The following is a 24023-nucleotide window of genomic DNA, read 5'->3' on the forward strand; positions in this document are numbered from 1 at the left end:
GCTGCAAGGAGCAAGTCCGTGATGAAGAGCTGACTCCAGAGTGGTCTACTTGTACTCTCCGTAGTCTTATTCCTCTTTTAAAATATTTTCTTTCTGCTGGGTTTTCTTTTAGATTGAAGCACATTTGGACACACTTATCAATGAGCAGGCTTCTTATGTTTTAACTAGAGCGGGCTTGAGTTATATCTATAACACCGTGCAGCAACATAAACCTGAGCAGGTAAGCACATGGAAATACGCATTTAGAGTGTGGGGTCTAGAGCTAGCCTCTAACTGAACCTTGGCTCTGCCGCTTACTAGCTATTCTCACTGGGAAAGTGACTTATCTCTCTGTACCTGTTTCCTCAGCTGTGGAATTGGGGTAATGATAATATCTGTATCGTAGGTTGTTCCGAAGATTAAGTGAGGTAACATATGTACAGTTCTTAGATGACTACCCGAGACTGTAGTAGAGTGCCCCTAAATATTAACTATACTTTTTACTATTGATAATTTTGGTTAAAAGTAATGAAAATATACAAAAGTCAGTATTATAAATTGTATAAAGGATATTCATACTGGTAAATTTTTCAGAATCCTGTATCACTATGGGTTAATTGAATGCATAGATTGGTGTGTAAATGCAGTCATTCCCTTTTTAACTTAGCAAATCTTGGTCTGTTACTTTGGAAAGGTAAATACTTCTGAGACCAACATAAGATCTTGTTAAGTTATAGAACTCCAGTGGAAATAGAGAAGGGAGTGGGGGAACCTGAGAAATTCACGTAAGCATCTTTCTTTAGAAAGCTAAGAACTCATTTTTTTAAAGATTTTTTTTTTATCTTATTAAGTAGGCTGCATGCCCACCACGGGGCTCAAACCCATGACCCTGAGATCAGGAGTCACACACTGTACCAACATGCACCAGCCAGGCGCACCCCTGCAAAGAACTCGTTTAAGTGGCATTAACATGAAACATATTTTGTAGTCCAGGAACTCTTAAATGAAGCTTTCAAAAATCACCGGCTCCAAATTTGTTATTTTGATAAAGCAGCAAGCAGATTTCTACCAGAGAAGAATCAATTCTGCTGCCGTTTTATACTATCTCAAATTGTCAGGGTGAGACTTCAAGCCTCCGTATCTTGCTGCCATTTCCTAAATGCTTCCTCGCCTGTTTGCTTGCTTATAAGTCAATCTGAAATATCCTGGTGTTCCTGTTGTTAAACTTCTGCTTGTCACTCCCTCCGACAAATATGATTACGTGCCTTCGTGCTAGTTACACAAAAATGAACAAGCCATAGTCCCTGCTCTCACTGAGGTTGAAGAGATGACGCTTGAGTTCTTTGGAAATGAGCCGAATTTCCAGATTTGGGGAATCTATTAATAGACTGTATTTCATAAGTGAACGGAAACTGTAGCACCTTTTTTACATCTTGTTTTTGCTGTTTTTTTTTTTTTTTTTTTTTCTAGGGCTCTTTAGCTAATTTGCCCAACCTAGATTCCGTGGCACTGAAGGCTGCAATGGTAAGTGAATAAGAATAAAATCAAGCATTTCAGCATAGGTTTCCTTATGGAACACTATTAATTTTTTCCTGTGTGATAGTTTTGTCCTCGGTGGTAATTTTGTCTCTTGATATATACTTTATCCAGAGGGGGTTTAAGGATAATGATTGCACATATGTTTCCTTTAACTAAGGTCCGAACACGACATCCATTTGTGCTAATATTCCACTACACCCTCGTAACCTCATCATCCCTGTTCAGGTTTTCTTCATTTTCAGAGTTTTACTCCTAATGTCATAGAGAAACGGGAATGACAGACACGAAGAAGTTGGGCTGTATATCATTCAAGACTTCCTGCTGTTAGTCTTTATAGTTCTTGATTTCTCTCTGAGATCACTGAAATCAGAGTCCAGTCTTAAAATAACGTATTACTCTGGAGCGTGAGACTCCTCGAACCTCCACTTTATTACCTTCTTTTCAAATGAAGAGCTTGCTTGCACATCCCTCTCTGCCCGCGTGCCGCTTCCCGGAGTGTGTTTCCATGTCTTAAGTATAGACTTTGCGTGTATGTATGTCCACCAATCACGTGACACTCATTTAGCCCTTGTAGGATGATGTTCTTTGGAAGCTATATAATAATAACGCTAGCGATAGTAATAACAGTGATGAATAACACCAGCCAGTAACATTTGTTGCGCGTGCCAAGCGTTTTTCGTGTATTAACTCGAAACCTCCGAACACCCCATTCAACCTAGTACTTACACTCTCAACTACTAAATAAGAAACGTCACATCATGACAAAAGACTAGAGAAAGAGAAGTAACGGTCATAACTTCTGTTCATCAAACATCACAGCAAAAACTTTCAAAACAGAGTTCATTCTAAAATGTTTAAGTAAATATAAATGGAAATTAATACATTTTAGATTATTTCAAAAAGGTGAGTTTCTGGGTGCCTGAGTGGTCAGTCGGTTAAGCATCTGACTCTTGATCTCGGCTCAGGTCGTGGTCTCACGGTTTGTGGGATTGAGCCCCAGCGTCAGGCTCTGCACTGGCAGCACGGACCCTGCTTGGGATTCCCTCTCTCCCTCTCTGCCTCTCTGCTACTCCTCCACTTGCACACATGCGCGTGTGCACTCTCTCTCTCAAAATAAATAAAAAAAGATAAGCTTCTTAGAAAGTTAAATATACAGTCACCATACTACCTAGTGGTCTCACTCCAAGGTATTTGCCCTCCCAAAATGAGGACATAACTCTACACACAGATCAGTCATCTTCGTACTCACTAAATGTGTTTCCTCCCTGTCTTTCTCTCCCCACCGACACATATCCAGTCCATGATATAAACCCACAAAATACATTTAAACCCCGTTGCAAGTTCTTTTGTGCGTGGTCTTAAACTTGAATAACAGTTGAGTTGAAGATTTTATGTCTCTCTAACGAAACAGAATCTTGTTTTGTGTGTGGTAACTGCCTGCTGCCTTCACTGGAATGCTTCAGGGCACTTCAGTTCGGCATACCCCAGGCTCGAACTCTGTCACGTCTTCCTGCCCCCCACCCCCAGGTCCTCCTCCAAGTGTTCTTAACTCAGAAAGCAGTAAGAGCTTCTGTCCATTATTATTTCAACATTGCCCTCTGTTTTCTAGGCATTATGCTAAGAATTGGGATGAAAATAGACATGATCTAGTAAGGGGTATAGCTGTTACACAACTAAATAAGTGTGAAAAGAATACAGTTATGAATTGTAATAATGCTGTGAATTAAATGGCACAGATCCAGATCTGAGAGTCATGGCCTTCCGTCCTGTCACTAAGCAGATGCTGCTGATTTTACTGTCCAGTTCTCTCAAGTATCTCCTCTGCTGTCTGCCGTGTTATCGTCCTTGTGTCTAAGGTGCCGCGGTAGCTGCCTATTTAGTGTCCTTGCATCTACCTTCCATTTCCTTCTTCCTGCAGCCAGACTTAGTTTCTTAAAACTTAAATCAGATTATTCCCCTCCTTCAATGGCTTCCTCATGCCTTTCCAATAAGAATTAAAATCCTGTAAGAAAGCATGTGAGACCTATACGAACTGATTTCTGTTCGCCATTCTCTTTCTCACTTCAAGTCTTCGTGCTGTCCCATCCATGCAACCCCCGAACCCTCACTGCACACACTTACTTAATCTCTTTTCATCTCTAAGATCTCACTTCAGATTTCCTTTCCTCAGAATCTTTAGCCAAACACAGAAGCTAGGTCCATCCTCCTGATTTACACTTTTATACTACTTTGGTTTTTTCCTTCATAGCATCCAACACAGTTTGTAATTATATATTTATTTACCTTATTACTTACTTACCATCTTTCTCAGTAGGCCGTAGCTCTCTGAAGCTAGGGACTGTCCTCTTTTGCTCACCACTATATATACTTTACCTAATATACTACCTTCCTAGTAGTAGGTACTCGATAAATATCAGTTGAAGGAATAAGTAAACGAATAATTAACATACAGTGGATTTAAGGAAGTAAGGTAGACTTGAAATCTGATCACTTTACTTCTTGTTAGTATTTTTTATTCAAAAGTTCGTTGAGGGAGATTAAGATGAACCACTTGGATTTAGAATTTTCAAAGCAGCTATGCTGATATTAACTACTTTAAGAAGTCGACACTTGTGGAGCGCCTGGGTGGCTCAGTCAGTTGAACGTCTGACTTTGGCTCAGGTCAGGATCTCATGGTTTGTGAGTTTGAGCCCCGCATTGGGCTCACTGCTATTAGCATGGAGCCAACTTCATATCCTCTGTCCTCCTCTCTCTCTGCACCTCCCCCACTCGCTCACTTGCTCTCTCTCTCTCTCGCTCTCTGTGTCTCAAAAATAAATATTTTTAAAAAATGAAGTTTATACTTTTAGGGAATTTTAGTTAGAATGTTGAAGAAATAACTCATTTGATCACAAAGAAGTCGTTATTTGTACTATGGTATATTTCCTAAGATTTAACCCTTAAATGAGTTGGTTATATTTGAGATGTCCGTTAGCAGATGTACGCACTTTATGTTTTGCTCTTTCTCTGTTTCATTTAGGTTCAGTTTGATCGTTACCTGTCAGCCCCAGACAGCCTGTTAATGCCACAGCTGAACTTTCTCCTAAGTGCCACAGTGAAGTAAGTGTGTTTCTGTCTCAACTGGTTGGTTAAGATTCACATATTTTTCAAAACAGCAAGCACATTTCTTAGAAAAAAATTTCTTTTCAAGGATAGGAGATTGACGTTCTCCTAGATTGAAGAATATAGATTGAAGATTTAGGGTTACCAGCCTTTTTTCACGCCTTGGCCACCCTAAGAGATCTGACCCGACCCTGCTCATACTTACTGCTTACATGTAGGCGGCTCCAAAATCTCTACTTAGTGAATGATTCTTAAAATTGATGTGACTATAATGGAAGCATATAGCCATAATACCAAACTAATAAACATGTCAGAATGACATTGAAAATGTCGTGGAAGCTCAATAGTATATTAATTGTGCTGTGCAGATGAGCTACTGTACAGACTGTTTGGATCTGTTAGGTATATTTTGTAATTTTTCAGTATCACCTATTTACCAGGAATGTGTTAAAGACAAAGAACTATACAGTAATATCTCAGAATGTTACGGTTAGAAGAAACAGAGGGATCATATTGTCTGACCTTCCTGATTATAAGGAAAATATTGACAAATTTAAGTTGCGTGGAAGTAAGAAATTAGACAATTTTAGACATTTCTTTTTTCCTTTCCATTCGCCCTGCTGTGTATTAAATGCTTTCTGTGTAACAGGCACTAAGGATTAAGATTTGAAGGACATTTGCACTGTCTTCAGGGAGATCATAGTCTGTTGGGTCAGTTAGACGTGTGAACAAATATTTATTTTATTTTAATATTTTTAAAATGTTTATTATTTTTGAGAGAGAGAGAGAGAGAGAGAGAGAGAAGAGAGAGAATGAGCGGGGGAGGGGCAGAGAGAGAAGGGGACACAGACTCTGAAGCAGGCTCCAGGCTCTGGGCTGTCAGCACAGAGCCTGATGGCAGGGCACAAGCTCACGAACTGTGAGATCATGACCTGAGCTGGTCCAGCCCTTAACTGACTGAGCCACCCAGGTGCCCCACAAATACTTATATGAAAAAGTGCGGTGAGGAAAGAACTATTGAACTTGAAGAAAATACTCCAGTTACCAGAAGGGGAGCCGTGGGGCAGAGACGGCACACTTGTTTCCTGTTGTCCTGGAGGGCACGTCAGCAGCAGTGAATAGAGCAAGGAGGTGGCTTCTGACTCAACACGCAGGAAAATTTGAATTAGACTGGCCAACTAGAATTGACTGGCAAGGGGATGGATCTGTTTTTCTCAGACATAAAGTTGGGAAATTTGATCATTTTAGGTGTAGTTAATGATTTTAAGTTTTTTTTTACTTTTATATTTTATCATCCTAAAAGATCTCATACTGTCTACTTACCTGGAATTCTAAAGACCTGAGAGATTATAAAAGAAAATCCATTATGCCGTGTCTCAGATTGTTTGTGTGTGTTTCTTAAATTATTTTTCTTAACCGAATACCTGTAGTTCTTTAGATTTAACCACGTTTCAATCTTAGTATTTGAATGTTGCGCCGTTTAGGATGTCACTAAATATAAAACATACCATGATTCTTTTCATAATATGCTGAATGACGGGAAATTTTAATGTGTTTTATAAAGGATGGCAGGTAGAGCAGATGCCATAAAGGAGAAATTGGAACAGATTTGGCTACATAACACTTTAAAGTTTTTGTCTTGTTTTTGTTTTTACAGAAAACAACAATATAAACCAAGTTAAAATAAAAACCGTAATGTGGAGCAATATTTTCAATTTATGTAACAAAGTATCCTTAATATGTTATCCTTAATAGCAAACAAAATACCACAAATCAGGACAAAACAGTAGAAAAATAGGCACTGTGTGTTTGGACAGTTCACAGAAGAAATGCAAATGGCAAATAAATAGAACATAATAATTATCAAAAAATGCAAATTAAAACAGCAGTGAGAATATCTGTCCATCAGATTGCTGACAATAAGGCGTTTGTTATATGCTAATTGAAAGGGTCTGGGAAAATGGGTATTTTCATATGCTGTTGGCGAGAGTATAAATTAGTACAATCTTTTTAGAGGGCAATTTGACAACTTCCATCAAAACTTTAAAAGTGTATGTCCCTAGACTCAGGGATACCTCCTAACAGACTACCCCCCACCCATTCCTAAGCTTTAATAAGAGTTAAAAGTAAAGTTACAGAGGGGCGTCTGGGTGGCTCAGTTGGTTAAGTGTCCAGCTTCAGGTCAGGTCATGATCTCACTGTTCGTGAGTTCAAGCCCTGCGTTGGGCTTGGTGCTGACAGCTCAGAGCCTGGAGGCTACTTCAGATTCTGCGTCTCCTTCCCTCTCTGTCTCTCTCTCTCTCTTTCTCTCTCTCTCTCTTTCTCTCACTGTCTGTCTGTCTCTCTCGAATAAATTTAGCCAGGAAACAAAGTTGTATAGAAAGTGGAGAAAAGAGAATGAAAATAATTTTAAGGAATTCTTCCTTCTTTTCTTCCTTGGGATGAATTAGAGATGTTCTTTTTTCAGTGTCAAACTCCAATATTCACCTTTCAGTGATACAAATATTAGACATTGGAATATAGAAGCTACAGTTAAACGTGTGTGTGTGTGTGTGTGTGTGTGTGTGTGTGTGTATACATATGTAAAATATTCTCAGTGTCTTTTCTTGATGATTCAGAATTATTTCTGAATGTTATTATATCAGATGTGATTTGAGAACTCTTATTCAGGAATCTTCCTTGATTTGACATACTAAAAAAATAATGTAATAATGTAAAAAATAATGCCTTTATAGGAAATATTTCCTCTTTACTTAAAGAGGTATACAGAATAATTTTTTTCTTCTTTACCTCTTTTAAGCCACCTGTATTAACTATCAGGAATACCTGTTCTCAATAAAAATAAAGTAAGTTTTGGGGGAAAATAGTTCCACCAGGAAAAGAACAGCTACTGGAAACCTGTAAGCTGAAAAATAACTGGAGCTTGCACAATGCTTTAGAGACTCGAGAAAGCCCAAGCCTTCAAAGAAAGGTTAATCTGGTCCTACATAAAGCCTACCTTATACTCAAAAAAGCTTAAAAACAAAGTATAAAGTATCATGCTGATTTTTAACTAAACCAACTGCCTTCCTGAACAAAGCTTAGCACTCCTAAGGATGACAATAAATACAGACAGTCAACCGTGTAGCATGTGTAATGCAATATTACTTAGAAGAAGTAGTAGGAAAATATGAACCAAAACTAGGAAAAAATCTGTCAATAGAAACAGACAAATGACAGTTTATAAAACTAGCAGTTAAGTTCCTTATAAGCAGCTAGTTACAGTGTGTTCAAGGACTTAAAGGAAAACATTATTATACTGAGAGAAGAAATAGGGAATTTTAGAGCTGAGAATTCTAGACCTGAAAAGTGTAACATCTAAAGTGAAAAATTGACTGACTGGGTTTAACTCTCAGTTGGACACCCCAGAGAGAAGATCAGTCAACTTGAAAAGAGTACAGTAGAAACGATCCAAACTGAAGCACTGATAGAAAACATTAAAAGGCTAGAAAAAGATGAAGAGAGCCTTAGTGAATTGTGGCATAATATTAAGCAAACTAAAGTAGGTATAATAACTGGAGTGTCATAATGAGAATGAGTCAGAAAAAATTTGAAGAAATGAAACAAGTTTTTCCAAATGTGATGGAAAACATGAACCCACAACCCAAGAAGCTAAATAACTCAGCAGAGAAAACCATACCAGAGTATACGTACCATCATCTTATCATTGAAAACCAGGGATAAAGAGAAAAATCTTGAAAGCAGCCAGAGGGAAAAAGACATATTGTGTATAGGATTCGAATGATGGTTAAGTATACCACTGACTTCTTATTAGAAACAGTGCAAACGAGAAGGCAATAGAATATCATCTTTAAATGTCTACTTTGTGTGTTCATCACATGTATCTTTCAAACTCAACGCACAAAAAATACATTTTGTGATAAGCAAAAGTAGAGAGGACTTATTACTAGTATGCTGCACTGTAGGAAATGATAAAGGAAGTCTGTCAGGCTCAAGGAAAAGAATACCAGAAGAAAACTCAGATCAACACAGGAATAGTGAGTACAGAAAATGCTAAATATAAAAGGTAGTGGACCATTTAAAACAAAAATACTAACAGTGAATTGTGGAATTTTTAACACATAGAAATGAAATTTATAAGAAATGCACAAAAGATGGAGTGGGAAGGAAGTAGAAATACATATTTATGATGTCACAAGGTTATTATATAATATAATAATATTTTTTGAAGGTAGATTGTGAACCTTGCAGCCAGCTCTCAAATGAACAAAATTATTTAACATTCCAATAGTCAAGATAAAATAGAATGCTAAAAAAGCAATTATATCAAAACAAGGCAGAAAAAGAAGGGAAAAGAATAGAAGGGGAAAATCTAAAAAAAAAAAAATAATAGGATGATAGACTTAAATTCAGCCTTATAAATAATTATATTAAATGTAAAAGAACTGTATACTTCAGTTAAAAGGCAGATTAGATTCTTAGATGAAAAAGCATGGCCCACTGTCTGCTGTCTATAAGAAATACACTTTAACAGTAAGGATACAGATAGTTTAAAAGTAAAATCATAACAAAGCTAAAGAAGTTGTATTAGTATCAGAAAAATTAGACTGCAAGACAGATACCAAAGATAAGGAGGTACGTTTTACAATAATAATAGAATCAATTCATGAAGAAGATATAATTGTCAATGTGTGCATCTAATAGCAGAGCTTCAAAAAATAAGCAGTATAAGTTCATAGAATTGAGGAAGAATAGATACACTGACAATTGTAGGTAGGTATTTCAACACCCCTCTCAGTAATTGTTAGAAAAAGTAACCAAAAATCTGACATGGTGTAAAGGAACTGAACAATGCCAGCAATCAAACCTAATACATATAGAATACCACACACATTTTTAGAAGGTAACATTCTTTTCAAGTGCCTATAAAACATTCACCAAGCTAATGTAAGAATGAGCAAAAAAGAAATGGGTATAATCCACTAGTGAATATTTTTATCTATGAACATGGTATGCCTGTTTATTCAGATATTTTAGAATTTTCAATAAAGTTTTATAATTTCCTCATATAGTCTTCTGTCTATATTATCGGGTTTCTTCCTAGGAAATAATTCTGTGACTATTATGATAAGATCTTTTATTTTCTGTTACCTGTTCTAATTAGATATTGCTGGTGTATATCAAATGTACTAAATTTCATATGATCATTTTGAAGCTGACCAAGTAACTAAACTATTTTAGTTCTATTAACTTATCAGTTGTTTAGTTTTTGGTGAAGACAGCTAAGGATAATGAGTTTTATTAATTTTTTTTCAGTATTTATGACTAAAATCATTGTATCGGTTAAGAACTGCAAGGTAAATAGTAGATGTAATAGTGAGTGTGCATATTTTACTTTGAATTTTAATGAAAATGTTTCGGATGTTTCATCATTAAGTGTGAGTTTTGCTGTGGAGTTTCAGCGTTCCAACAGTCATAGGGTATTCTTTTCCAACTGGTTATGTGATACAGTTAATCTAATAAATTCAGTATAACTTCAGTCATAATTCTCAAAGAACCACTTTATTAAATGTTTATCTAGAAAAAAGTATGTGAGAGGAGACTCTAGTTACTTTTGAACATCTTCACAGTTCACCACTCTGGTCCAAGGTAGTGTCACTTGTGCCTATATTACCACGTTAGCTTCTGAACTATTCTGTTTTCACCCTTGCCCCACCCCAACTCCTCTAGTGTAATCAATCTGAACACCTCAACCAGATTGATTCTTTAGCTTCACTTAATCCTCCCATGAATTAGGATTTCCTCTTTCCAGTGGAGACATCGCTTAGAAAGTTTAAATAATCGAACCAAGAGCAAACAGAAGCAAGCAGAGCCAAGATTTGAATCCACTATTTCTGATTCCAATGCCTATTCTCTTTAACACTAGCCTGTTACTGTATTTTTATTAGCCCTTTCTATGTTGAGATTATATTATTATTTTTTAAGTGTATTTATTTTTGACAGAGACAGAGTGTGAGCATGAGCTGGGGAGGGGCAGGGAGAGAGAGGGAGACACAGAATCCGAAGCAGGCTCTAGGCTCCAAGCTGTCAGCACAGAGCCCGATGTGGGGCTCGAACCCACGAACTGTGAGATCGTGACCTGGGCTGAAGTCAGACGCTTAACCGACTGAGCCACACAGGGGCCCTGAGATTATATTATTATTTTTAAAGGAAGCTCAAAAATATTTACATATGTGATAGGTTAACACTTATATGAGATATGTGGGTTTGGTCTTATGTAAAATGTACTTTAATTTTACAGTCAGTGACAGAAAGCTGACCTGGGATAAAAATCAACTTGATCCATTGTGACATCATTGGTTTTGGTATTATGATAAAAAGAAAAATCAAAATTCTTTCATCTATTATTCCTAGATACATTATCATCTTTTCTTTTTCGTTTTCCAAGACTTAAGCTGTTAATACCTTCTCTCCTGTGATGCATTTGATTGCACTCTTAACTGTGGTTCTGTAATAAAGCCCAATTTTAGTGATCACAGAGCCTGACTGTTGAAATAGCTATTTTTAGAAATGCTGGGTTTATGGTAATGATGAAAGTTGTGTCATGTTGTTATGGCAACCAAAAAATCCTAAAGTACTGATTAATGACAAGCTCACTGATTCTGGAAGTATGCAGTTCATTTCTTATCACGGCTAAAGGCTTTAAATAATTATTTTAAATGTTTTGTGAATCTGTTTTAAAATGGGTGGCATCTCCATTTAATTATATATTAGTCTTTGTTAGTACTTCTGACATTTATAATAAACTGTTTGGCATTGTAACATTTATAACTGGACACATTGAATTTCTTAATGCATGGTATTCTGATGCCTAAGAAAAATACTGCCTTTCCCTCCAGTTTTATAATATCCTCATCTCCTTCCATTTTTTTTTCCAGTAGTTAACCGCATGGTTATTATCTTTGATGTATACACTGGTATAGCAAACTACTTTCTAAATGTAAGAAAGATTTTTCAAAACTTGGAAATAGGGCAGATCAGGTCTGGGAGAGCAACGTGTCCTTTCAGGGTCACACTGAAGCATCGTTACCAGGCCCTTCGAGAATTATTTAATTATTTAGGGGCATGTATCATAGTTTGATGCTCGGCTTACTGTTGATGATTAAAGGCCCCGTGCTTCTTCATGTCCTATGTATTTTTTTGCTCTGGGGGACATGAACCCATGTTTTATTCTAACCTTCCTTTTCAAATGCCTAAAAATGACCAGTTCCTCAGAATGTTCTGTGAACCAGCTTTACCATCTCAGTAGTTCCTCATTAAGGAGTTATTAAGTCATTGGCACTCTTTCATTTTTTATCTGTGTGAGTCATGTTTTTAATTATTTGAAAGTTATAATTGCACTGTGAGGATTATTAAACTGTCCAAAGGCCAATAGGGCACCACCTGATAAGTGACCACCTATGAGATTTTCACGGTGGTAAAGAGACCAAGGCAGTTAACGGTCTAACTTTATAGATGGTCATAGCCTGCATCCAAATATTTCTTTTTTCCCTTTCAACTGGCCCTTTTGCTTATGTGAAAAGCAGGACTCGTCTTCAGATTTTTAACCTGTAGAAATAATCCTAAAGGTACTCTCCATTCACCACCTATGGTCTTGGCCGTGACTGATCAGAATTCAGTGTGGCGGGCCATCCGAGGTGAATGCCCGTGCTCGCGCCAGTGCTCAGCATACACTACTGAAAACACGTACTGCTTTTCTTCCTTCTTGTACGTGAGGCGATCAACAGATGAGCACGTTCCGAGTTTTCAGAAGCGTATGACTGAGGTGATTTGTCAGTGATTTTGTATTTAGTTAGAGAATACCTGAAACTTCCATTTTAAACATTATTTGTCACTGTAATGATTCATCATTATTTGAGACTCTGTATTTTATAAATGATATTAGTGAATAATTTGGACCAAGACACCAGGCAGGCAAACAGATAGATATATACACAGATGTACATATATACTTTTTAAGGTAAAAGATACATAATAATTGCATAGTAATTAGCACTATAAATAAAGAGGAGGGGATAGTAAAATGGCAAGAAGGTAAACCCATGTTAGCGCCTCAGATACCTCCCATTTTGTGTACAGATAACTGATATGCTTATTATACATCAGTATTTAAGAAACCCAATTCCCCAAAATAACGTGGGGGGAGGGATGTATGTATGTATGCATATGTACGTATGTGTATAAATTAGATAGGCACATAGAGTTTTTATTTTTTGTTATTTTTTATACATATTTATTGAGAGAGAGAGAGAACACACACGAGTGGGGAAGGGGCAAAGAGAGAGGAGAGAATCCAAAGCAGGCTCCACACTCAGTGCAGAGCCCGATGCGGGGCTCGATTTCACAAGCGTGAAATCATGACCTGAGCCCAAACGAAGAGCCAGACACTCAGCCAGCTGAGCCACCCAGGCACCCGAGTTTTTATTTTTTCACCAGCAGATCATTAAAATGCTCTTAATCCTCAATGGGATAATTTAAAAACTGAAAGTATCTTGTAAGTATCAAGTTCAATATTTTGCCTTCCAGTGGTGAAATTAGTCCCAGAAAGGCTAAATTTCTTGTTCAAAGCAACAGTAATAAGTGGCAGAGCTTCGACTAGATTCAAGGTCTTCTGACAATAATGTCCATCACTGTACTGTTTTCTCTCTACTGTGTATGATTCACTGGAAACAAAGCATTGAGTGTGAGTGTATGACTCTATACCCGGCTTTGGTAGTGATAGTGAACTCTTACATTTGTCCAGGAATGGGGAGTCGTTATCAATCACAGTTCCCCGCTCTTTACAGTTTGGATTTGACTCAGATTCGCTCTGGAGAATCTCTCTTTCCATTGCATTTCTCTCCTATTGGCTAACAGTTCTTTCCCCTTCCCTTTATTCACCCCACTGCATGGAAGACTTCCTTTCTCCATGAGCTTTGGTATCTCTTATCTTGTTTAGCACAGCCGTATTCATTTTTTTAATCCCTTCCCTATCTTGGTAGCTTCCTAAACTGAGGAGCAGAATGAGAAACTGTATTATACTATCAAACACCAACATTGAAAATAAATGATAAACTCTGACTTGGTCTTGTTGTCTTGATTTTATTTATTTGTGTCTTAGCAGTATTGCTTTATTCTGGTTTTCTCCATTGCAGATTTGTAATGATTTTTCTGCTGCATTGTGAGTTGTAGACATTTGTAAGCTAGTTTAGCTTATAAATAGAAGCATGCCCTGGGTTACAACTAAACTTCAATAAATTTAAATTTTTTCATCCTTTGGACTTAAGATTAAAATTTAAAATGTATTACTTTATATTTTTCAACAACTCATTCTACATTTACCAGTTACTCTGGATTTTAAAAAATTATATTTAATATTCATTGTGCTGTATTCTGATTTTAAATTTCTTACGAGAGGGAATAGCCTTGTTTCTTTGTATTCTTTATGTGGTACAAATAACACACTATGTACAGACTGAGTATAGATTTTAGAGTATGAGGTATAAGTAATGGGGACTGAGTATAGATTTTAGAATATGAGGTGTAAGTAATGGATGCTTTATACACCCCCCAAAAATCTGTCTTGCTGCTTTGAGTAAAGAACAAAAAACACTATATCAGAAATCTATTTTTGACATGTTGCAAAATGGGCATCAAATGTGTATCATATTTAACAAATTTTTTAAATGCCAGTTGATAGGTATGTCTGGGTGGCTCAGTCAGTTAAGCGTCTGACTTTGCTCAGGTCACGATCTCACAGTTAGTGAGTTCAAGCCTTGCGTCAGGCCCTGTGCTGACAGCTCGGAGCCTGGAGCCTGCTTTGGATTCTGTGTCTCCCTCTCTCTCTGCCCCTCCCCCACTCATGCTCTGTGTCTCTCTCTCAAAAATAAATAAATGTTAAAAATAAAATAAAATGCCAGGTTATAGTATTTTTAATCTATTTCATTTATGGAAAATAGTTTTGCATCATATCTATCTATGCAATTGTTAAGTTCAGTTAATGATAGGAATGATCACTAAGAGATCAAAAATATCTGGAAGGCTCATCTGGTCAAGTAGATTTCCGAACCAGTTTTTACCATCCTCCCTTCCAATGAAAAGGTAGCATAGCCAGAAGCATCACTCCACTCTGCTCAGAGAATTTACTCAGCGTAACTTTCTTCTACCCACTCTTATTATGTACGCTTTAGCAGTTTTAGGGAAATGACAAGTTGTTTCACCCCACCAAGAGTCTGAGACCCCATCGGAACAGGGTGCTGATGATCCAGACCTCAGGATTAGAGTTGTGCTACGGAAGGTATTCTAAAGGGTTTTAAATGGCCGAGTGAGGGATTTTGACTTCTCTGGCACCAGAAGAAGCCATTGACGCTCCTTGAAGGAAGGCCCTGGGTGGGGGAGGGACGGGATAGAAGGTACGCTTGAGAAAGATTAATCTAGCAGTAGTGCTTACTGTAGATTGAATGTGGAAGAGACTCAAGTGGGGAAGACCAGATAGGAGTTTTTTCTGTACTCCGTACAAGGGTTCGTTAGGGTCTGAATGGAGGTGACGAAACGTGGCCGTGCCACTGACAGAAAGAAGAAACAACTAGAAAAGAAGGTTTGGGAGTAAAGCTTGAAAGACATCTTTAAATTGAGTTGTGAAAATCAGAAAAAAAGTCCTGTTTTTATCACTAGATACAGTGATACAGGAATAGAAGTAGCTGAGGCTGGTATGAAGTAAATGTCGTGAAAACGCAGAGAGAGAGAGCTGATGCAGATTTAATGAACCCAGTGCTGTTTTTTTCTGGCCAGATTTTTAAAAAATTTGCTTCAGTTCATTTACAACCTTTTATTCTTTGAGGCACCTGGGTGGCTCAGTCAGTTAAGTGTCTAACTTTGGCTCAGGTCATGGACTTGTGGTTGGTGAGTTCAAGCCCCGTGTCGGGCTCTGTGCTGACAGCTCGGAGCCTGGAGCCTGCTTCGGATTCTGTGTCTCCTTCTCTCTCTGCCCTTCCCCTGCTTGCACTCTGTCTCTCTCTCTCTCTCAAAAATAGTAAACATTAAAAAAATAAAAAAATGCTTTCTAATCCACTTGGAGTTAGTATATATTTACTGAAAGAGATTTTTTAAAAATTTATTTGGACATTTAAAGATCTATACGTTCTTTTTATTAAAACCAATGTAAATAAAAGGGGTGCCTGGGTGGTCCAGTCAGTTAAGCATCCGACTTTGGCTCAGGCCATGATCTCATAGTCCGTGAGTTTGAGCCCTGCGTCGGGCCGTGGGCTGACAGCTCAGAGCCTGCAGCCTGCTTCCGATTCTGTGTCTCCCTCTCTCTCTGTTCCTCCCATGCTCGCACTCTGTCTCTTGTTCTCTCTCTCAACACAAATAAGGATTAAAACAAATTTTTTTAAAGGTTTTATTCTTTTATATGCTTATGTAGAGATGATCTTTGTGGAAAATGCTGTTGCCTATTGTAGGCAAGTGTCACATTATTTTACCCGGCAATATACGTGAAATCTAAAATGTGGTTACTAGTGTAGGAGCTAAACAGTGTATTTATAACAGTATATATAACAGTATGTGAAAGGACAGTATATTGTAAGTTATTCTGAGGTTTGAAGTATTGGCAAGTATGAATAATTATAAGCCTCTTTCTTCAAGGTTAATGTGTTATCAGTCACGTTTGCAAAATCAGCACATTGATGATAGGTCACAGTTTCCATTTCTTGTTTAGTAATCATAAAGATACAGCTGTGAACATAGTCCCTGCCCGTCTGCAACAATGAATAAATAACGAATATAAAATAGTGTGTTTTATTCCCAAACCAAAGTAAGTCACTTGTGTGGTTGTACAATAACTTCTTTGTAGTATGTATGTGATAATTATGAAAGTGAAATGCATTGGTTCAAATATGAAGCTTCTTACTATCCTTAGTATTTTACTTTCCGGTGTGTGTTCACATATTGTTTGCTTATCACTAGAGAGCAGATCATAAAACAATCTACAGAATTAGTCTGCAGAGCCTATGGGGAAGTGTATGCCGCTGTGATGAATCCAGTCAACGAATACAAAGATCCGGAGAGCATTCTACACCGATCGCCACAGCAAGTGCAGACCCTTCTCTCCTGATCCTCTTATTTGAATGTGTCAGCGAAATGTCGCCTCCCCTAAAACTCGGAAGGTGTTCTTGTTCTTCAGTTGGTGCTCTTTGCTCTGAAATTTGACGGTTATGATTCTCTTTGTATCATTTCATTGTAGGTCTCGATAATTTCTTTGGTCACAATAACAGGAAGTAATTTCATGCTGACCTGGGTTGTGTTGCTCTGTATCTGCCCCTTACGTAGAGATGCTCTGTTCTCTGCAGCCACCTCCCCGGTTCGGCAGTTTTCGGGAATATAAATGTATGGAAAAAAGAAGTATGAGAGGTTTGAGGGAGTTTTCTTTACGACATCAGTTCCAAATTAATCATACATAAGAAACTTGTTGAAACTGAAGAATTAGTTATGAAGATGTGACATAACGTCTCTTTACCTAAAGATTAATTTGGTTTCTTATTAGTTACTAATGTGAGTGGATATATTTAAGCTGAGGAGCAGAAATATACACGTAGCAAAAAGTGGGAAAAGAGAGAGAAGTAATTTAAACAGGGTGGATTTCTCTCTGTGCGCGCCCTGGACTGAACTCACGGTGAAGTTCAGCACTTCGAAAGGACGTTAGGAATATAGGCATCCTATATGCCTATAAGTCTAGTGTTTAACGATAGATACTTCTTACATAATATGAGCTCTAAACCCAGCCAACTACAAATTTTATCTCTTGTTCAAACCAAAGAAATAATGACCTGCTCTAACGCAGGCGGGAAAATTCTGAGTAGCAATTGTTCATTGACGGTGTATCTGTCCCCCTGGTGACGGCTCACAGAGAATGATTGGGGCTCTGAATTTAGAACTTTACTTATGAGTAAGATTCAGAATCACCTTGTTTTTCAAAAAAATAAATCTCAGTACTTTTTTGATAAGATTTCAAAGACAATTCTTCTTAGCAAAATATCTTAATTTCTGGCAAATCTATAAAAGAGGTCAGTCCCTAAATTACAAGCAAGAAAACTGAGGCATAAGGAAAAAATGGACAAAGTTAAAATATTTTGCAAAGTAGTAAGATAAAACTAATGTTTATATGATACGCAATGTATAATGTGTTAGTATTTACAGAACGTGGCCTGTTCACCAGTCTGAAATTTATAATTGTTTATATTAATATGATTATTTTGGAGGCAGAGCAGTTACTTACCTCTTTTGGTATCTGAGCTTTCACAGTCTTTTTCCTTCAATGAGTATGTGTGATATAGAAAAGATAAAAAAATAAAGTATGATATAAATCAAGAGCTTAAATTTTATATAATTTATTTCCACTGTGAAGAAAAGATTGCTACCTTGCCATCAGTGAATTCCTTTGTTTTCTGGGAAAAAGGTGTATTTGTCTTTTTACATGGTTTTCTCAACATATTAAAACTATTTCTAGAACAGTGATAATTGCAGTGTTTTTATATATCTCATCATTGTGTTTCCAGAAAACGTACAAATAGAAAGGGAGGTACAGGGTAGGACGAAGTTGAGATAAGCAGTGGAAGATGGGTGAGCAGAAGGTACTATCAGTATAACCTTGAGCACGAAGTTAAAACAAAAGACTGTACGTGCTAATCCATGAACATAACGCTTGTATTTGCCATAGACTTCATAGTTTGCAATTTAAACTGTTTTGATGTGGCTTAAGTATAACCTTAGTCAATACGTGTCAGCCTTTTCTTCAGAGAAAAGTATTTGCCTGGCAAAAACCTTCTCTTATTGAAGGTTTCTCTTCGGTTTCTTTCTCTGCACCTGAACTTGAACAAGTGAACGTTACCTGAGAAAAATCACATAAATGGACTGATTGACTTTTTAAATTCATGTTCACAGTCTTCAAATGGCACTCAGTATTGCCTTGTAGTTCTACCTCCCGTCTCTTGGCTAAACTCATCTCTCTGCTTTTCAAGATGACTTTCCACCCCACTCTTAGGTAAAGACCTTCGTAGTTCATAGAGAAAATAGAAGCTGTTAGATTAAGCTCCCCTATTTTCCTACCTTCGAATGTGGCACTCGCCTTCTCCGTCTTTCCTCCTTCTGCCTTGGAGACACTGCCCCTCGTCCTGTCATAGGCTCTTCCCTTCCTTCGCACTCTGGATTCTTTCTTTTCACCTTTTCAGAGACTTTTTGTCTCTTGAGTTATCCCTTCATTTTGCTCCCGCAGCTCCGTGGCCTGTCCCGAGGATTATCCTCAGTAGCATATACAGCGCTCTAGTGCTGATAACGTTTTTAAAGCAAACAAACAACTCTGCACCTTGCAGATCCCAACACCGTCATCTCTCAGCTTCTTTTTGTGGTTGTTGACACCTGCTGTCTTCTACTTCCCCTGCCATTGTGTCTTTAAAGTATCCCCCCGGTGAGGCTTCAGCCTCTCACCGCACAGCACAACTAAACCTCATGAGATGCTCCTACTGTTACATAGTGTCAAATCCAATGGATTCTTCACTATCCTTATTTGAAATACTGTTGTTGTTGTTGTTGTTGTTTTCCAGGCTTTTGTGGTACCACTTTCTATTAGTTTTCCTTCTGTTTCTCAGGCCAAACCCTTTTTTGACTTCCTTCCCTGGTTCTTTTGCCTCTATACAACTTTTAAAGGTTGACATACTTTAGGGCTTGATCCTGGAATGTCTTTTTTCCTCCCCTTAGGAGTTATTACCTCAGCATAGCCTAGCCTTTCCTGACTGCTGTTAGCTCAGGTGTCCTTAGATATATCCATATAATGGAATATTCTACAGTATTGAAAAATGAATGATTTTCAAATAATATTTAAGAAAAAACTATAGAAGAGTATGAGTCCATTTATAGAATTTTTTTTTTGTAAAAGGTAAAACAAAATTGTACGTTAATGTACACCAGTCGTATATCATGGGTGCACGTGTGATAGAGCTATGAGGAGAATATAGGAAATGATTAGCATGGAATTCAAGACGATCTCTGAGGAGGGAGGCAGCAGATCTGTCAAAGTTATTAATGCTCTCTTACACTGGGTTGTTGGTACCTGAGTGTTCATTTAAATCTCTAAAATTTACATATATGTTACCTTAATTTTTCTTTCTTTCTTTTTTTTTTTTTTTTTTTTAAGAGAAAGAGTGCATGCAAGCAGGGGCAGGGGCAGAGGGAGAGAATGAGAGACTCTTAACCAGACTCCATACTCAGTGTGGAGCCTGGTGCAGGGTTCGATCCCATGACCCTGGGGTCATGACCTGAGTCCAAATCAAGAGTCAGACGCTCAACCAACTGAGCCACCCAGGAGCCCCACATGAGCTCTTACCTGTATATTTTACAATTTAAAAATATTTCTAAAAACTTGCTGAGCTCATGACCTGGGGTAAGAGTTAGAATTCAATATATGTTAACTATTTGTTTTGTTTTGTTTTGTTTTTTACTTATTCTTGTTATTAAACAAGTTTATTAAGTAGCTACCAACACCAGGCTCTGTAATATACAGGATTTTAGAAGCTTGCTAAAATGTGCATCCATCATTGCATCCCTGTCTTGCACAAAAATGGTCACATGTATTCTAAGTAAACATAATGCAGTTTCATTGAGGGGTTTTGAATGTAGGTGAGAGGCAAAAAATGAAACTAACACCATCCTCTGTAACAGCCAGATGTATGTACTTGATATTTAAGAGGCTGATAGCACAGAAAAGAAGGTTTTAAAGCACAACTGTACATTTCTCATTCTGAGATGAACATACTGACTAGGTTACATTAATTAGCTAGTTAAGATGTAAAACTGTATTAAGGAATCCCAAAATTCTGACTCTCCATAAAAGCAACAATAAAACTGGCCCCCAAGAACCACCGAAAACAACTTTTTTTAGAACTCTAGAAACTAGCTCACAGCAAGTCAGGTTATACTTAAAAAACAAAAACAAAAAAAAGCTGAGTCTTCATAACAGTATGCTTTCTGGAATTTTAAGCTAGCCCTGTGCCTTGTTCCCAAGCTTTGCAGTAGCCTTTTGCAAAGAATGTTTTTATTTTATCTGTCTCATGCCTACCCAGAAGATTCCTGTTCTAAAAGCTTATATTTATCTCATCTAACTTGGAACATTTCCAATGCTAAAGTCACCACCCCAGGATAGGGGGAGAGTTAGGGGGCGTACATTTCTCTTCTGCCTGAAGCAATAGATAAGCATAGGGATGAACAATAGACTAAGCAAAAAGCTTAGGAAGGAAGGTTAGCAGTGAGATCTCCGTAAAGGCATGGAAAAACCCAGACATATCCTTGGAAATCTAGAAAGCTATGTATGTGTTGTTTAGGACTGCATGCCCAGAAAAGACCAGAGAGACCCTAAGCTGTCACCTCTGGTTGCATCTTGAAGGCATGCCCCAACACTCATCACAGCACACCCCAGTCAAGACTGGAAGGTTGTTTTGGTTCCAGACACGTAAGGAAATCTCTGTCCAATTGTTAGCAGACTGCTAAGCTAATGGACCACTTTAAGTGGTCACACACAGCAGAGCAATTGTCAATGTTACAGGATGCGTTTAGCAAAATCACACACAACAACAGCTACAAAAAGCACCGACCACAGCAAACTCTGAGGTGCAGGGTAGGAGAATCTGATTTCAGCAGAATGTGTGCATTGTAATGTTCCAAATGCCCACTTTTCAAGAAAAATTGTTTACAAGATACCTAAAGGACAGCCAGAACACGGGGAGGGTGGGGGGGAGCACTCAGTAGAAACTGTCTCTGAAGAAGCCCAGATGTTGGACTTAGTAGACAAAGACTTTAAATCGGCAATTTTAGATGTGTTCAGGGACTGAAGGAAGGTATGAGGACAATGCCTCCTCAAACAGAGAATATCAGTAAAGAGGTAGAAATTGGAAAAGATGTTTTCATAAAGTTATAAACTTACCAAAATTATAATTTAAAGTCATAATTTTATAAAAAGTATAACTATCTTGGGTTGAAAATTATAATTGAAATTTAAAAATCCACTATAGGAGTTGGACAGCTGTGAACAGTCAGTAAAAAGAATCAGCAAAGTTGAAGTTAGATCAATAGAGATTATGCAATCTGAGGAACAGAAAGAAAAAAGAATAGAAGAAAGTGAACAGGGCCTCAGAGACCTGTGAGATGTTATCAACAATATTCACACAATGGGTGTCTTGGAAGGAAAAGAAAGGGGAAAGGGGACAAAAAAATATTTGAAGAAATATTTTTTTCAGGAAGTGTACAAGTTTGTTGAAAATATAATAACACACATTTAAGAAGTTTACCAAGCCCAGATAAAGATACACACTGAGACACATCACGATTAAATTATCAAAAGCCAAAAACTCAGAGGGGACTTTGAAAGCAAAAAGAAAGATAACTCATCATATACATGTGATTTACAATAAGATTATCACGATGCTTTGAGGCACCTGGGTGGCTCAGTCAGTTGAGCATCCATCCGACTCTTGATTTTGGCTCAGGTCATGATGCCACCAGGGTCATGGGATCCAGCCCCGTGTCGGGCTCTGTGCTGAGTGTGGAGCCTGCTTGGGGTCTCTTCTCTCTCTCTCTCTCTCTCTCTCATTCTCTCTCTCTCTTCCTCTGCCTGTCCTATATATATGTATATATATAGGATATATATATATAGGACATATATATATAGGACATATATATATATATGGATAGGATAGGAGATTTATATATATATATTAAATACATATATATAAATTATATAATTATATATATATAATTATATAAATTAAATATAAATATATATATGGATAGGATAGGAGATTTATATATAATATATAATATAAATATATATATATATATATATATATATATATATATATATAATTATTACAATTCTCATCAGAAACCTATAGAGGCCAAAAAGCATTTCTATTGCCAGTAAAACTGCATGTGAAAATACAGGCAAACTTAAGACATTTCAGGATAAACAAAAACTATCACACCTGCCCTAAAGAATGTTAAAGGTAGTCCTTGCAGCTGAAATGAAAGGATACTAGACAGCCACTTGAATTAACAAAGAAAGAATAGCAAGGAAGCAGAAGACTCGGGCAACACTTGTAAACCAGCTAGACCTAATAGACATCAGTGGAGCACCCCATCTGATAGCACAGTACACATTTCTCTCAAGTCCACATGCTCTCTGCTTTCTCCAAAGCAGACCGTGTGTTAGGCCCCATCTCAAGTCTCAGTAAATTTTAAAAGATTGAAATCATGCAAAGTATCTTCTCCGACTACAATGACACAAAATTAGAAACCATTAACAAAAGGAAAATAAATAGGGAAACTAAACAACATAATCTTTTTAAATGTTTCTTATTTATTTTTGAGAGAGAGAGCATGAGCAGGGGAGGAGCAGAAAGAGACGGACACACACATTCCAAAGCAGGCCCCAGGCTCCGAGCTGTCAGCACAGAGCCCGATGGGGGGAGGGCTCAAACGGGGGGGGGGGGGGGGGGGCTCAAACTCACGAACCATGAGATCGTGACCTGAGCTGAATGAAGTAGGACGCTTAACCGACTGAGCCACCTGGGCGGCCCTAAACAACATGCTCTTAAATAACCGGTGGGTTAGAAAGAAAATAACAAAGTAATTAGAGAAAACTGTGAGATGTATGAAAGTTTGGTATAAAACCCCATACCGATACTTACAGTATGTAGCAAAAACAGTGCTCAGAAGAAAATGGATAGCTTACATTAAAGAAGAAATAAATTAACCCAACTTTACACCTTAAAAAAAAAAACTAGAAAAAGGACTAAACGACACTGAAAACAAGAAGAAGGGAATAATAAAGATTATGACAGACATAGAGAAAATATAGAATAGAAAAATAGTGTTTCAGCGGCTGGATGGGCTAGCCATTATGTAAGGCATGTAGAGATGTGTTTGAATACACTTGTGAAAAAGACGCTATACACTAGTAATGAACAATCTGAAAATTAAAGTAAGAAAACAATTCCATTTACAGTAGCACCACAAAGTGTAAAATACTTAGGAATAGATTTAACCAAGGAAGTGATATACTTATCCCACTGCAAGCTACCCAACACTGTTGAAAAAAAATTAAAGATGGCCCAAACAGATGGGAAGGCATTTTATGTTCATGGATGAAGACTCAGTATTAAGATGACCATCTTCCCCAAACGAATCTATAGATTCAATGCAGTTCCTATCAAATGTCATTTGCCCTTTTTTTTTTGTTTTGATCCAGAAATAGACAAGCTGATCCCAAAATGTATATGGACATACAGGGGACCATGAATAGCCAAAACAATCTTGAATCT

At 37.5% G+C, this 24023-nt stretch overlaps 1 protein-coding gene across 4 annotated transcripts in view; it reads left to right on the forward strand.

Moving 5' to 3' along the window:
* The window catches only part of COG6 (component of oligomeric golgi complex 6), a 131226-nt gene that overhangs the window by 62709 nt on the left and 44494 nt on the right, over nt 1–24023 (forward strand). For 3 of the 4 annotated variants that reach the window (XM_047850809.1, XM_047850798.1, XM_047850816.1), the window contains exons 16-18: nt 113–220; nt 1450–1503; nt 4538–4617. In XM_047850809.1, coding sequence (XP_047706765.1) covers nt 113–220; nt 1450–1503; nt 4538–4617 — 242 coding nt within the window. Of the gene's footprint in view, nt 1–112; nt 221–1449; nt 1504–4537; nt 4618–16623; nt 18172–24023 lie in introns of those variants that run through there. The other variant, XM_047850814.1, reaches the window with a different exon arrangement.

Source organism: Prionailurus viverrinus, chromosome A1, assembly GCF_022837055.1.
Source record: "Prionailurus viverrinus isolate Anna chromosome A1, UM_Priviv_1.0, whole genome shotgun sequence".
In the NCBI taxonomy this organism is placed as follows: domain Eukaryota; kingdom Metazoa; phylum Chordata; class Mammalia; order Carnivora; family Felidae; genus Prionailurus; species Prionailurus viverrinus.